We start from the raw sequence: 16,822 nt of genomic DNA, 5'->3' as shown, positions 1-16,822 counted from the left end.
TTCATAGTTTAGTTTGGTAGGGTGTTGGCCCAAGAATAGTACTTTGACCCTAAATACTATAGAGACTAAGATTTACAAGGAAAAAAATCAAAGCTATAATTCTTATATCCTGAATTATGTTGTACTTTAATTTGTGTTCTTTTTGTAGTGTATCTTTTTTAAGAAACCTGTAGAAATGTATGAGTTTACATTATAGCGTAGTGTATTACAGGAGGTCCATCTTGTGTTCATGTACTAAAATTACACATTTTGAAACACTAAAATACTATGCTTTTCTAGTGTTTTGCCTCTACATTTAATTATTCTTGAGTCCAGAACTGACTCATTCTCCCCATAACCCCAGCAGTTTCCATATGTGCTAGAACCTCACCTTGAAAAAGTATATAAGCCATTGAATTAGGGGAATAAATTGACAAAGAAGGAAGGAAAGGAGGGAGGGAGGGAGAAAGAAAAGACTTTTTAAAGTCTTAAAAATACCAAAAGTTATTTTCTGTTTTGAAGTTTTAGTATTATAAACTGAGGCAGTGTCATTATAAACTAAACTTGTGTTAGGTTATGCCTCAGAAATCTTATGATTTTATATATTAAAATATTTTAGCGGCTTTTTTTTGTTGTAGCAAAGAACTTAAACTGAGGAGATGCTCATCAGTTGACGAATGGCTGAGCAAGTTATGGTATATATTGTGATAGAATGCTATTGTGCTATGAAATGAAGAAGGGAATGGTTTCAGAAAAACCTATTTAGATGAATAGATGCAAAGTGAATTGAGCAAAACCAGAATAATTTCTACAGTAACAACAATATTTTAAAGATAATGAACTTTGAAATGTTTAGTAACTTATCAACACAATGACAACCACAATTCCAAAGGACTCATGATCAAATATGCTATCCACCTCCAAGAAGAGAACTGATAGATTCAGAGTGTGGATTAAAGCAAATTTTCTTCTTTCTTTCTCTTGCTTTTGTGTGTGTGCACATGTGGGGAGGGGGGACAGGGAATATGGCTAATATGGAAAATTTTTTGCGTGTCTATACATATTTGTAATGGTTTTTATTTTTCTTGCCTTCTCAATGGGTGGGGTGGAGGAGGGAAGAAAGAGCAAATTTGGAACTGAAAATAAAATAAAATTGAATTTTTTTTCAAAAAGAAATCCTCTGACTTAATACTAGAACATACATGGCTAAAAGCCATGTCTTTTATTCATTTATATGTAATTTTCTTTGCGATATTTAGATTATTAAGTAGCAAATATTTTCACTTAAGATATTCTTTCTTAAACATTTCAACAAAATACTTGCAAAAAATAAGTTTAAAAGTTTATAAATGAATTTTCTCACTTTTATTTTTTAGAATGTACCACTTTTCAGAAAGTGATAAATGGACTCCAGGAAACCATTGAAAATCAATATGATTTGAAAGGTAAATTTTTAAAAGTTAGACTTTAGTTCATTTTATCCAAGACATAGATCTGATTTACTTTAGAACCTCTTAAAAATGTAAGTCTTAACCCCGTTAATAGTAAGGCCCCTTAATTTGACTTTATTTAGCTCTATTCTTCAAAACTACAAATATTTGATATTTATAAACCTTTTTAAATTATTAATAAAATATTTAAGAGGCTCAATGTTGTTTTAAGAGGCTCCATGTTGGGTTAGAGCAATAGTCCATCCTTCCTAGAATTCTCTCTTTTGAAAGTGGCATCAGGGAGCACTTTCAGGTTAATCATAGCAGCTACTTTAATCAGTTTCAAAAAGTTAAAGGTATTTCTATTCTGAACATTCTTAGCTCCCTTTAATAAGTCTGTGTGTTCCTAAAGTAAAATGTTGGTACTTAGAGATTATGTATCAGTAGTGATTGATATTTTCTCTATACTATGGGTGTGGAGGGGTTTTGGTTATGGGCTAAGATCATATCTTATAAATGTAATTTAAAAAACATATGGGCCATACAGTTGTTCATGGCACAACTGCATGCACCTTGTCCTAGAAACTCTAAAATTTGTCCTTCTCCTGTCATATTTTTGTGATTGTTCCAATCAAATGGACAGACCAGTGACACTTTCCCTTTTCTGAGTCAGCTACAAATATATGTCTGACACCATGTCACTTGTCCATTTCAACTTAAATCAAACAATTTTTCATACTTAAACCGTTATTCTTACAGGCACCTCATGCACTTGTGTCATTGAAAATTTCTTTTCTTTTTTTTTTGGGGGGGGGCTAGGCAGTGGGGTTAAGTGACTTGCCCAGGGTCACACAGCTAGTAAGTGTTATGTGTCTGAGGCCAGATTTGAACTCAGGTTCTCCTGAATCCAGGGCCGGTGCTCTATCCACTGCACCACCAACCTGCCCCCTCATTGAAAATTTCTTAAGGAAACATTTGAACAAGAAATTTATATGACCACAAGATTTATCCTCCTTAATTAGAAATATTTTTAATTATCTTCTCTTGCCCTTTTCTTTTCCCTAAAGTTCCCTTATTAAACATGGATGGAGCCCAAAAAACACATAACAATTTGAGAGTTCCTTGTCCAGAATTTAAAGACTTTTATTCAATTGGGGTAAAATATATTCTCCCATGAATTAATGGAATTTTGAACGCCACATTCCATGACTGGATTAAGTCTTTCTTTCTTTGGCCTATTATTTTAGAGTTTGAGTGAATCTAAATGTTAAAGCTATCTCAAGGTTTCTTTAAAAGCAGCAAAGTGGTACAGGTTCAAAGTAAAACTCTTTAATGCTGTGAAGGTAAAGTTCTGAATCTATGTTAAGCATCGTTTTTGTTTAAAGGAATATTTAAAAGGATCATCACCTTTGCTTAAAAGAATGTGAGATCATGTAATTGGGAAAAAAATAAAATATTATTTTAAAAAAGAAAAAAAAAGAATGTGAGCCATCTCACAGATCTGTAAATAAGTTCATGTATAACCATTAATTCAAAATGTGTAATAGTACCTGTCAATAAAATATATTAATTGGTAATATAATTTTTACTACACTTCTGCAGTGTGCTAAGGAAGGGATCTGGCCACATGGTATGGTAGAAAGTCTCAATTACAGTCAGTAGAGAACTGGTTTCGAATCCCACTTCCACTACTTACAAGCTGACTGACATTGGACAAGTAAATCACTTACCTTTCTGAGCTTTAGTTTTTTCATCTGTAAAATGGGAATAGTAATAACTCAAGCACCTTCCTGACAAGCTTATTATAAGGATCAAATGCAATAATATATATAAAACACTTATAAACTTTAATATGAGATCTCAAGGATTGATTCACCTAACTTTTAGGTATGCCTTTCCATGCTAACTGCTCTATATGAATGCTTTATCAGTGAGGACAGTTGTACCAGTATAGGAGTACCTTTTTCCAAGTCAAAAAAAAGTCCGTGCTGGACTTTGAAAATTCTTTAGAAAATAGCCCTACTCTTGCCATTTTAATTTCTCATCCTCTCAGCAGAGGTTGATGGATTCTCTGGAGGACCACATCTGTGACTGCTTCACAAGCTTTGGGGTCTTCTTTATTTATACTGGATATTCTCTTCCCCTACATTCTGGCAGTGACATACAGAAAAGTGGTTGGGGTCCCTTGCCAAGGTACAGAATTGTATTTTGGCAGTGCCTCTGCAGTTTCACAGTATGAATGAAAAATCCTGAATGATTCCATGATGAAATTAATCAGATTTTCAAAAGAAAAAAAAAGTATCACTGCCAGAAACAATGAAAGGTCATGCTTTTGTTACTACTTGTCTAATCTTAGGATCGTGTAGAACAATATGTATGAACTATGTCTTAATATGTTGGCTCTGTATTATTACTGGAGCAAGAGAGCTTCAAAAAAGTTGATCAAAAAATTGAGAACCTTTTCTAATTTAGCAATAGTCACTTGTCTGCTTCCTGCTGCCTTTTCATATCATCCTTCCTTCTTTGGGCTTCTTTGGGCTTCAGACACTAAAGACTCCCAAGATTGTAAGGGTCCTGATGCCTGAGGTCATACATTTTCCACAAAACAACCAAATTCACATGATGTTCCTACGAAGCATCCCACAGATATACGCGCTTATCTTTTCACCTTCTCTCATCTCCTCACCTACTCTAGTTGTAGATTCAGAGATATGTAGGTAGGTAAATAAACTAGATAGATGGATAGATAGATAGATAGATAGATAGATAGATAGATAGATAGATAGATAGATAGATAGATAGATAGATAGATAGATAATCAGGCATAGTGGCACACCCTTGTAATCCCAGAAAGGCCAAGGCTGGTGGATCATTAACTAGCCAGTCAGGTGTTCACACTGTGACGAGCCCTTGGGAGTGGAGGGTCACTAAGCTGCCTAAGGAGGGGTGAACTAGCCTCAATCAGAAAAGTAAAGTAGGTTAAAACTTCTAGGGGCAGCTAGGTGGCGCAGTGGGATAGAGTACCGGCACTGAAGTCAGGAGGACCTGAGTTCAAATCCAGCCTCAGACCAACCACTTGACACTTACTAGCTGTGTGACCCTGGGCAAGTCATTTCACCCCAATTGCCTAAAATAAATAAATAAACAAACAAATAAATAAATGAAGTTCTACATAGAACAGCATTGGGATCAGCCTCTGGGTGACCATGGCACTACCAGTTCAGGTGAGATAGGGAGATCCAATCTTCTTCCTCCCTAGATAGATAGAACATTTGAGGGCTTATTATGTGCCAGGCACTGTGTTAAGTGTTGAGGATACAAATACAAGCAAGATAATCCCTGCCCTAAAGGAGTTTACATTCTAATGGGGGAAGACACCACATAATGGGGAGCAGAAAAGGGGTAGGACATGCATGTAGCAGTAGCATTTGGAAATGGTGGGTGAGAAATGACACAGAAACCTGGTTCCAGGTAAGTTAAGGCAAAAAAATATCACTGTCAGAACCTAGGAAATAGCATAAGAAAGAGTATTAGGGCCACACTAGTATATAACTGAGACTTTCCATGTGATCTAAAGAGCTGATCTCACACTGCATTTAGTTGCCTTCTTGTTCAGGGGTCTCCAAATTTAATTAATACCCTTCTAGTCAACATTAAATCTAAATAACTTGTCTTGTTTTTATCAGTTGGAAGTTAACTGGTCCTTTGGCAGTTGCCATTTTACTAACCTGTTGCCATTCCCTATTCTGTGTAACCCTGTGGAGTGTTTCCAGAGCATCAAAAGTTATTATGGGGGCAGCCAGATGGCGCAGTAAATAGAGCATTGGCCCTGGATTCAGGAAGACCTGAATTCAAATCTAGCATCAGACACTTGACACTTATTAGCTGTGTGACCCTGAACAAGTTACTTTACTCCATTGCCTCACCAAAAAACAGAACAAAACATAAGTTATTATGTCCAAAGACCCAAAACCCAGCCCTACCACTTGCTGTTAATGTGATCTTCGGTAAGTTGTTTAACCTGTCTTTGTCTCGGGTCTCTCATCTGTAATATGAGGGGGGTTGGATTCATTGACTTCTAAGATTCCTTCTTGATCCTATGATCTATGGCCTTAGAAGGTCATTTACTCTAACCCCCTCATTTTACAGAGGAGAAAACTGAGAAAACCCAAAGGGTTAAGTGAGTTGTCCAGGGTCCCAGAGATAATAAAGTGACAGAGCCAGGATTCAACCCTAGATCTATTTATTCCAAATCTTTTCCAATGAATAAATGCTCTTAAAAAAGAGATCCTCATGGATGAAAATGATATGGGCCCTTTTAATAAAAGGAACTTAAATTCAGCTGAAAACAAAAAGGCACTTACTGTAACATGCAGTATCAATATATTGTAACTTACTATATGTAACCACTGCCCAATTAGGAACCATATTGGATGTAAAGATGCTCTGGTAAGATACTTTACAATAATTTTTATTTATTTATAAGTCAGTATTTGAAGGATTATCTCAATTCATCATATTTTCTTTAAGAAAATCAAGAATTTTAATTCTAAATTCATTGGATTGTGTTTGTGAACGCCTTTGTAATTTTACCTTAACTGTGGAACTATTTTTCCCTCACTGACCTGGAAAATAGATCCAGGAGAGATAATTTAAAAATTATTGGACTATCTGAAAACTATGATCAAAAAAAGAGCCTCAACATCATCTTTCAAGAAATTATCAAGGAAAACTGCCCTGATCTTCTTGAACCAAAGGGTAAAAGAGAAATGGAAAGAATCTACCAATCACCTCCGGAAAGAGATCCCCAAAGGAAAACTCCTTAGAATATTGTAGCCAAATTCCAGAGTTACCAGGTCAAGGAGAAAATACTGCAAGCAACCAGAAAGAAACAATTCAAGTGCTGTGGAAACACAATCGGGATAACACAAGATTTAGCAGCTTCTACATTAAGGGACCAGAGGGCTTGGAATTTAATATTCCAGAGGGCAAAGGAGATAGGATTACAATCAAGAATCATCTACCCAGCAAAACTGAATGTAATCCTTCAGGGGGAAAAATGGTCATTCAGGGAAATAGAGGACTTTCAAGCATTCCTGATGAAAAGACCACAGCTGAATAGAAATTTTGACTTTCAAATACAGGACTCAAGAGAAGCATGAAGAGGTAAACAGAATAGAGAAATCATTAGGGACTTAGTAAGGTTGAACTGTTTACATTCCTACGTGGAAAGATGATATTTGTAACTCATGAGACCTTTGTCAGTATTAGAGAAAGTTGGAGGGGGAAAAATTACATGGATATTTAGATAGATAGATAGATAGATAGATAGATAGATAGATAGATAGATAGATAGATAGATAGAGGGTGAGTTGAAGATGAAGGGGTGATATCTGGAGAATAAAATTAAGGGGTAAGAGGATTATATTGGGAGAAAGGGAAAGGGAGTGGTAGAATGGGGTAAATTATCTCACATATAACAGACAAGAAAAGGCTTTTACAGTGGAGGGGAAGTAGGGAAAGGTGAGAGGTAATGAGTAAATCTTATTCTTATTAGATTTGGCTTACAGAGGGAATATCATACACACTCAATTGGGTATGGAAATCTATCTTACCCTACAAGAAAATAGGGGGGAAGAGGATAAGAGAGCAGAGGGATGATAAAGGGGAGAGCAGATTGGGGGAGGGGGTAATCAGAAGCAAACACTTCTGAGGAAAGATAGGGTCAAAAGAGATAATAGAATAAACGGGAAGTGGGATAGGATGAAGGCAAATATAGTTAGTTTTCCACAACATGACTACTGTGGAAGTCTTTTGCATGACTACACATGTTGCTTGCCTTCTCAGTGAGGGTGGGTGGGGAGGGAGGAAGGGAGAAAATTTGGAACCCAAATTAAAAACAGATATTAAAAATTGTTTTCACATGCAACTGGGAAATAAGATATACAGGCAATGGTGTATAAAAATCTATCCTGCCCTACAGAAAAATAGAAGGAGAAGGGGATAAGAGAAGGGGAAGAATAGAAAGGAGGGCAGATTAGGGGAAGGGGTATTCAGAATGCATGCCATTTTAGGATGGGGGGAGGGACAAGATGGGGAGAAAATTTGGAATTCAAAATCTTGTGGAAGTGAACGTTGAAAACTAAAAATAAATTTTTAAAAAAGAAAGAAAAGAAAACAGAAAAAAGAAAAGTAAATAAAAGAACAACAGAACAACCATCAAGATCAATAGAAATAAGTTTAATTTGGAGAAAAGTATGATCACATTCTTCCCTATATGGGATTCATTCTTGATTTAAGAACCTGTTTGCTTCTTTGCCATTCTCTGATGATTAATATTTTTACTCAGTCATTTCTTTAAACTTCCCAGTTTTACTCAAGTATCTGTTATGAGCAATGAAAAAAACAGTAAAAAAATTGTGTGTCATACATCATTGTTTGCATTCAGTGATTAGTTCTAGATCAACAAGAGGTTAATTTTTCGGTCCCGTGATCAGGGAATTTCCTTTAGTCATCTACATTAGCTGAGTTTGCACTTCATTTGCAACTGACACATTAAAAAAGAAAAGAAAAGAAAAATGGGTAATTTTTTTTCCCATAAAAGAGGCACACAAGGAAGAGCTTTTAAAGTGGATGGGAAATGGGGAGTGGGAGTGGTAGACAGTGCTTGGACCTCACTCTCATTAGAAGTGATTCAAAGAGGGAAGGATATATATATGCACACTCAATTTGTATAGAAATGTAACTTACTCACTGGGGAAATAGGAAGGGAAAGGGATAAGACAAAGTAGGGGAGGGGGGCTGATAAAAGAGAGGACAGATTAAGGGAGGCTGTAGTTAGAAGCAAAATAGACTTTTGAGGAAAGACAGGATAAAAAAAAGGGAGAAAATGGGGTGGAGAGAAATACACAGTGATCATAACTGTGAATGTGAATGGGATGACCTCACTCATAAAACAGAAGCAGATAGCAGAATAGATTAGAAACAAGAATCTAACAATATATTGTTTGCAAGAGACTCCTTTGAAGCAGAAAGACATAGATACAGTTAAAATAAAGGGCAGGAGCAGAATCTAATTAATGTGCTTCGGCTGTACTGAAAAAAGGCAGTAGCAGGGGCATCTAGGTGGTGCAGTAGATAGAGCACTGGCCCTGAAGTCAGGAGAACCTGAGTTCAAATCTGGCCTCAGAGCAAACACTTGACCCTTACTAGTTGTGTGACCCTGGACTAGTCACTTAACCCCAATTGCCTTGAAAAAAAAAAAGGCAGTAGCAAACATGATCTCAGACAAAACAAAAGTAAAAATAGACATTTTGCTAAAAGATGCCATAGGAAATAAAGCAACAAAAAAAAATTTTACAGCAAGTTTCCCTGATAAAAGCCTCATTTCTGGGGCAGCTAGATGGCACAGTGGATAGAGCACTGGCCCTGGAGTCAGGAGGACCTAAGTTCAAATCTGGCCTCAGGCACTTAGCTGTGTGACCCTGGGCAAGTCACTTAACCCTGATTGCCTTTAAAAAAAAACTGAGTATAGAACTGAATCAAATTTATAAAAATAAGAGCCATTCCCCAATTGAAAAATGGTCAAAAGATATAAACAGTCAATTGACATCAAAGCTATCTATAGTTATTTGAAAAAATGGTCTAAATCACCATTGATTAGAGAAAGATAAATTTAAACAACTCTGAGGTACCACCTCATACCTTTGTCAGAAATGTCACACATTGGTCAGAAATGACAAATGCTGGAGGGGATGAGGGAAAAATAAGTACACTGGTGAACTGTTGGTGGAATAATAAACTGATCTGACCACTCTGGAGAAAAATTTGGAACTAGACCCAAAGGGCTATAAAACTGCATAGCATTTGACCCAGCAATACCACTACTAGACATTTATCAAAGAGATTAAAAAAAAAAAAAGGAAAAGGGCCTATATATACAAAAATATGTATAGTAGCTCTTTTTTTGTGGTGGCAAAGAATTGTAAAGTGAGGGGATGCTCATCAGTTGGAGAATGGATGAAGAAGTTGTGGCATGTGGTGGTAATGAAGTACTATTGTGTTATAGGAAATGATGAAGTGGGTGGTTTCAGAAAAAAATGGCGAGACATATATGAACTGATGCAAAATGGAATGAGAAGAACTAGGAGATCATTATGTGCAGTAATAAGAGCAATGTTATCATGATGATTAACTGTGAAATATTTGGCTACTCTGATTAATACAGTGACCCAAGACAATTCCAAAGGACTCCTGATGAAAAAATGCTACCCACCTTTAGTGAGAGTGATGAACTCGAAGTGCAAATTGAAGTATAGTTTGCTCACTTTCATTATTTTTCTTGCTTTTTTTGGCAACATGGCTAATATGGAAATATGTTTTGCATGAATTCATATACAAATTTTTTTAATGTTAAAAATAGATAAATAATAAATTTGAGAAGCCTTTTATTTTTTAAAGGGTAGTAGAAGGGCCTGCAGGGAAGAATAGAAACCACAATTATTTAGCAACATCTTACAGCAAAAGAATCTCAAAGGAAATAATAAAGGAAAAAACTATAGTCATCACACACACACACAAAAAGACTAAGTTCTTGAAGCCCAAAATTCTTAATATGGCTTTTGGCAAGATGAACAGAGAAAGAGGTTACTTGTCTAGTCAGACAGAATCAGTGACTAAAAATGCCATTTGAATTTTAAGTCCTCTCACCATTCAGAACAGCAAGAGCCTGAGGTCTTGAAAGAATCACCAGAGTGAAAGTAAATGTGTTTAACATTCCAGCAAAGTACTCTGGCTAGATGATGAAAGAAGCTCGTGCCAACTGGGGTCATAAGCTGATTGCCCTACAGGAGAGAAAACTTTCTCAAATTTAAACTATTTTGGATTTTCTTCCAGTGTTAGGCTTTTGTTCCCAGATAAGGTTATGAGCCTCAGTTCAGATCAATTATGGGGGGGAGGGGGATTGAGCCAGATGATGTATAAGCAGTATCCATTTTAATGGGTTATTCAATTTTCTGGCAGAATCTTTCTACTGATAGTTTCCTGTCATTCCAAAATTTGTCCGGTGTGTTGCACAGAAATAGAAATGACAGTATTGTGAACACTTCCTAGCATAGTGCTTTGCATATAGCAGGAGCTTAATTAATGTTTGTTTTATTGAATTGAAGCCATTGAATAGATAAAAGTCACTTTGTGGACAGCCCCCTACATCTAAGTATTGTGATAAAGTAACTTGGCCTTGATAATACTGCAAATCGGAATGATAAAAGAAAGGCAGACTCATTTGTTATCATTTAATACCCTCTAAGAGCATTCCATTCTAAAGTTCTTGTTTTCATATTTCTAGGAGATATATGTAGATATCTAAAGATAAATAGATAATTACCAAAAAGATGCATTTTAGATAATGACTTACTACCTTAATTTTTAATAGTGATAAATATTATAACACCTTTAGGTCACATGTTCATAATTGCCACTCCTCCCTCCCAAAATCACTCTGACCAAAGCTCTAGGTGAAAAAGGAGAAGCAGACATCATATTCAAAGCCTCTCCTTTTCAAATGGAATTTTAAATATGTGTGGCAAAAGAATATCCCACTGAATACCTATTTAAAGTGCTTTAGACCTTTCAGAGCACTTTGCATACATTGTCTCATTTGGTCCTTCAGAATACCTCTGTAAAGTAAATACTGTAGGTATTGGTATCCCCATTTTGCAGTACAGGAAATTGAGGCTTAATGAAACCAAAGGCTTGTTTGTATTCATTGTCCCAGGTTGTCCATATTGGAGGCTGGACCTGAACCCAAGTCTTTCTGGCTAAGGCTTGCACATGATCTTCTGCACCACACTGCTGCTTACATCCATTGCCATTCTTTTTTTTTTTTTAGGCAATTGGGGTTAAGTGACTTGCCCAGGGTCACACAGCTATTAAGTGTCAAGTGTTTGGTCTGAGGCCAGATGTGAACTCAGGTCCTCCTGACTTCAGGGCCAGTGCTCTATCCACTGCGCCACCTAGCTGCCCCAAATATTGCCATTCTTGAAGGAGGAATCTAACAGATAATAAATAAACCTTGTCCCATGAGGTTTATGAAAAAAAGTACATCTATGGTGAAAAGCACCATAAAAACTAAGTACTGTGTTTTAAAATGTGACACTAAAGTGCTTTAGCACTTTCCTAGGTAGATATAAGCTTAGTTTTAGAAGGGACACTATAGCAGCCAACAGATTCTATATTTTGACTATAATTTTATTACCTAATATAATAGGTATTTATTTTGGTCAGAAAAAAATATCATTTGACATGCAGAGTTAAGCATCAGAATACTTCAGACTGTTGAGTACAGGATTCTTTGTAGCCCACTTTTTGTAAAACTGACAAAATTTATATTTTACGAAGTTTACGGGATGTTCAAGAAAATTCTTGGAATGATAAAATTTGGCAAATAATTTTTAAATAAAATCTATGGCTTCACACTTTAAAATTTTAAATGGTTTAAGATGCAGAGGATATATGTGTATACAAATGAATAGACAGATATTCATATGTTTTGAATTTAATCCATTTGGTTTTGATTTTTCATAACCTTGCAATTCCACAAATGCACATTTTTTAACATGTTTTATTATCAGCAGCCACACTACCAGCATTTACAGGCAACATGAATTAACAGAGTGCTTCAAAGGAAGCCATTTTGATTCACCAAAACTTGGATTCAAGGCCAAAGTTGCAGTAAACATAAGTCATAAAACTAAACATAAACACTTGTAGCTCTCATGCTGCATACATGATTGATTACAGTATCATATAAAAAGCAGAAACTTAAAAGTGTTGTCTCCCCTTAGTAGAGTGTGAACTTCTTGAAAGACCGAACTGTCTTGATTTTTTATTTGTAAACTCAGCACAGTGTTTTGCACAAAGTAAGAGTTTAATGAATGCTTTTTCATTCATTCATCTTCATAGAAGTTATTTTACAGTCCTTCTCGAAAAGCCTGGAGCTGTGGTTCAGCACAGAGTTCTTTTCTTTTAACACATTTTGTTGTAAATGATACCAATATTCTCCATGTGATGCCATGTGACTAAATCATAGAACAGCATCACAGGTGAACTAAAGAGCAATGAAGAGCTATATGGATATGTAACCTGCCACAGAATGTATGCAATAAGATTGCATGTAAGAAGCAGTGTAAAAGACATAATTGAAGACGAGAATGATTGGAAAATGTGAATCATTCATATGGCAAAAACAGCAGACATTCTGTATGATATATTCTTACCCCTAATGTACTAAAAGAATAAGATCAAGGTTTCATGTGTATTGGATAAATCTTTAATGAGGAATTAAGGGAAAACTTGGATACAGAATGAGAAATCATGGAGAGGTTTCTGTCTGTATTCGTGGAGGAAGTAACCACATAGATGAAACCATACAATCTATCAAAATATCTCTGGTACCAATTCCCATTTTGAATAATGGTTAAAACTGGACATTTGAAGAGACAAGAAAACCAAGCTACTGGGCATAACCCACCAAAGGTACTTACTATTCATTGGAAAAAAACCTTCATCAAAACTCTAAGTTGATTTTGTGGGACAATTTCAGAAGAATAACAATTTAGAGTTAGAAGAGCTTGTAGACTTGATCTAGTCCAACCCCTTCATTTTGCAGATGGGAAAACCAAGGCCCATAAATGTTAGATGACAAGGTCATGTGGGTAATAAGTAAGCATAGCCAAGATTTCAACCCAAATTTTTTTGTTTGTTATAGATTCCTTAAAATGGCTCAAAGTGCTTGCTTGTTCTTCCATATCAATCCTTGCCTATAGTAATCAGCTCTTTCTCTACCTCAGGGCTTTTTTGTGTCATGGACCCGTTTAACAGTATAATGAAGCCTATACACCAGATAATGTTTTTAAATGCATAAAATAAGATTCATAGGATTTCAAAGGAAATCAACGATTAGAAAAAATAAAGATATAATTTTTTTCTCAGGAAAGCTCACAGATTAAGTTCACAGGTTAAGAACTCTTGCTGTACTTACTTGCTATACATGGATTGCTTAATACCATAATTTATAAAATTGAATTTTTATTTACTCCACTTGAGTTTAGGAATTGATGGAAGCCTTATCCAAGCTGCCATTACCACTTTATCACTCTCAGGTATCCAGACTGAAAGGAAAGAACACATTATTAAGAATTGCATGAAGTGAACTGTTGGAAGATGTTGGCCCACAATTGGCCCATCCAGATATATTGGAGGACCTGAAAGCCAAATAAGAACATGTCCTGGAGGCCACTCTGGTCACACTAACTTTAATCATTATTTACTAGGAAATATGGAACTGAGCCAAAGTGGTTTCCTGGTACCATATTTATAGGTCAAGAGGCTAATAAAGTTCTTGGTGCATAGGGGTTCAGTGTATTATCACTTTTTTATGAACTGCAAAAGCAGGACTCAAAGGATAACAGGATAGCAGAATCATTAGAACCCTCTCAAGCTAACTGGCCTTGACCTTTGGGCTAAAATTCCTGAGAACCACAGGCATGAAATGAAGAAAGCAAAAATTATATGGACAGGATAGCTACTGAAACGGATTCATTTAGTATGTCTATATTCATTAGTATACCACAGAGATAACCTTGCGAAAGGAGACCTCCTTACTGGTTAAAAAATTTTGTCAGGTGAAAGGTATCTGATAGACACACATACATGCACACACGTACACATAAAGACGTATATATGTGTATGTGCCAGAAGAAGCTTTTATGCAATATTTTTCATTTTTAGAGTTGTATTTGAAAGTTGCACTAGGGGCAGCTAGGTGGCGCAGTGGATAGAGCACCGGCCCTGGATTCAGGAGGACCTGCGTTCAAATCCAGCCTCAGACACATAACACTTGCTAGCTGTGTGACTCTGGGCAAGTCACTTAACCCCATTGCCTATCCTAAAAAAAAAAAAAGGAAAAGAAAAGAAAGTTGCAGTATAACTCTGAAACAAGATTTTTTCAGAATAACTTCTACAGTAATTACGTTGTCATATTGAAATATTGTTTATTATTTGCCTCTTGCTGATACCAATACAACACTCAAATGCACAAAGTGTTAAACAATATGTGGCTCTTTTCTTTCACTATTTCACTACTTTCTCTTTTCTCTATGTCTTGGGCTACTGGTTCCCCTTTCTGGTTTCTAACTTTCCTCAGTTCTTTTCAATGATCCTGGGCTCCCTGCTACCTCAGCTTTACCTACCAAAGAGGAGGAAGGACTTTCTCTTTCCACAGGAAAGATCCAATCTCAAATAATCAGGAATCTCTTCTGCAACATACCTGAAACTTCTTCTGCCTCCATGTGAGGACCTTCAGTCATGGGGATCCCAAGGTAGCCCATTCCATTTTTGGATAGCTTTGATCATGCCTGGAAGCACATTCCAACTGGCAGGACAAGTCTGCCATGGAATGGCTTTCCCAACTTCAAGTCTCTACCCCTAAAATTATAGATCAGGAGCCTCCATTGATGTGTACATCTTTAACAGGGAAGACATTAAAGCAAATATATTTAATAAAATGGCATAAGAAAAGTAGCAGCAAAACTTGTCCGTAAACTGGAGACATTCCCATACAGTATTATTAAGATGAATGTATATGTATGTGTGTGTGTATGTATGTATATATACATCTATATATACATACATACACACACACACACATATATATATATATATATGGAATGCACTTGATGAGGTATGCATGTAGAAAACAGATATGACCAGTGAATTAACATATGAAACGTTGGCCAGCCCACAGTCATGAAGGGGCACATACGTAGTTAATCCATGTCACCACTGCACGTATGGGGAGTGTCAGTTCATGCATCAGGTACTGCAGGGCTGCTGCTATCTTTTGGCAGTGTCATTGCAGCACCCCCACCTGCCTCTGGTCTCATAGCTGGACTTCAGTCTCCAGTGCTAAACGCTTCTCTCCTGGACTTGTCATCTCCATTGTCAGAGTCTGTTCTTCTGGACTCATAGTTATTTCTTGGCTGGAGCCTCTGCCAGATGACGGTGCTTAAGTGTAAGCATAGCCTCTGCTATATGTTCCACTGCCTTATTTCTGGTCCAGCTGAAATCTTTGGCTGAGAGCAGGCATTCTTATTTTCTGTCAGCTTAAAGCCCATACATTATATCTAATTTTTTAATGGAAGAGGCAGAAAACCCTGCCTGGGAACGAGCAAAAAACTTCCTGTCTTGTTCCTTCAGAATCTAGGCTCCTGAAGCCTCTCATGTCCCTCAATAGGAGATCCTCAGCTGCAAGATGCTAAGCTATTTTTTAAATATCATTTTATTGGTATCTTTTGTTTCTGTATCACTTCCAGTTCCCATTGCATCCCCTCTCTTTTAGCTAGAGAGTCATCCTTTATAACAAAGAAAATTTTAAAAGCAGTTCAGCAAAAATAATAAACATCAGTCCAATCCATGTATGTAATGTTCAGCATCCATAGTCCCCCACTTTGGTAAAGAGAGAAAGGGGGTGCATTTTCATCTTTTCAGAACCCAGCTTGGTTATTATAGGTAACATAGTATTCACTCCATTTTGACTTTGTGGTTCTTTCCATTTGCATTGTTGTAATCATCGTATATATTGTTTTCCTGGTCCTGCTTATTTTACTTTGTATCAATCCATATGTCTTTCCATTCCTTCCTATATTCTTTATATCCATCATGTCTTTTGGTACAGTAGTATTTCCATTCCCTTTTATCTTCTGTGATCATCAGTGTTCCTTAGTTGGTTAAGAAATCACACCATAGCCATAACTGTGAAAGATATCTGATCTGATTATCTTCTGACTTTTTTATGATATAACTTTTAAAGTCTTTAGAACAAGAAGCAGAATGTTCCCAGCTAGCTAATGCCTTTAGGCTTAATCTTTTCTTTGGACCACTCTTACTTATCCAGGGCCTCTAGTCTCTCAGAAACCTCACACTAGATTTGGTGATTGTTTAACATGCTTCCCCACTTTCAGTGTGGGAAGACTAGGCTGTAAACCATTATCCATTTATTTCCCTAATAACTACCAAACTGCTTCGAGGTTGGCATTCCCCAGTTCTTTGTTTTTTTTAACTCCATGCTTCTTCTGTTATCCTCATTAGATGACTAGGTGGGGAAAAGCATAAAGAGGCAATTCCAAACCCAGGAAGCAAGGTAGAGATGTGAGGGACTGATAAGTGAAGGCACAGTCCTGAGAGTATGCACAGTGGGCTCTGCCTGCACTCAACCCACGTGGAGGCCTAGTGAGCCTGCTTTCAGGCATTTTTCGCAAAAGGGCCTTTCCCCAATGTAGAGAAGTTGTAGGTATTCTCTATTTCCTATTGGCTTGCTTACATGGTGACAAGAAGTCTTGTAAACTGGCTACTGT

At 36.6% G+C, this 16,822-nt stretch overlaps 1 protein-coding gene across 1 annotated transcript in view; it reads left to right on the top strand.

The window, feature by feature from the left end:
- Positions 1-16,822, top strand: part of CCDC152 (coiled-coil domain containing 152) — a 46,389-nt gene that overhangs the window by 9,147 nt on the left and 20,420 nt on the right. The window contains exon 3 of the mRNA XM_020996446.2: positions 1,356-1,424. Coding sequence (XP_020852105.1) covers positions 1,356-1,424 — 69 coding nt within the window. The remainder of the gene's footprint in view (positions 1-1,355; positions 1,425-16,822) is intronic.

Source organism: Phascolarctos cinereus, unplaced genomic scaffold, assembly GCF_003287225.1.
Source record: "Phascolarctos cinereus isolate Bilbo 61053 unplaced genomic scaffold, phaCin_HiC Scaffold_4;HRSCAF=312, whole genome shotgun sequence".
NCBI lineage: Eukaryota > Metazoa > Chordata > Mammalia > Diprotodontia > Phascolarctidae > Phascolarctos > Phascolarctos cinereus.
The sequence above is the reverse complement of the archived record's forward strand: the minus strand, read 5'-3'. Positions and strand labels throughout refer to the sequence as shown.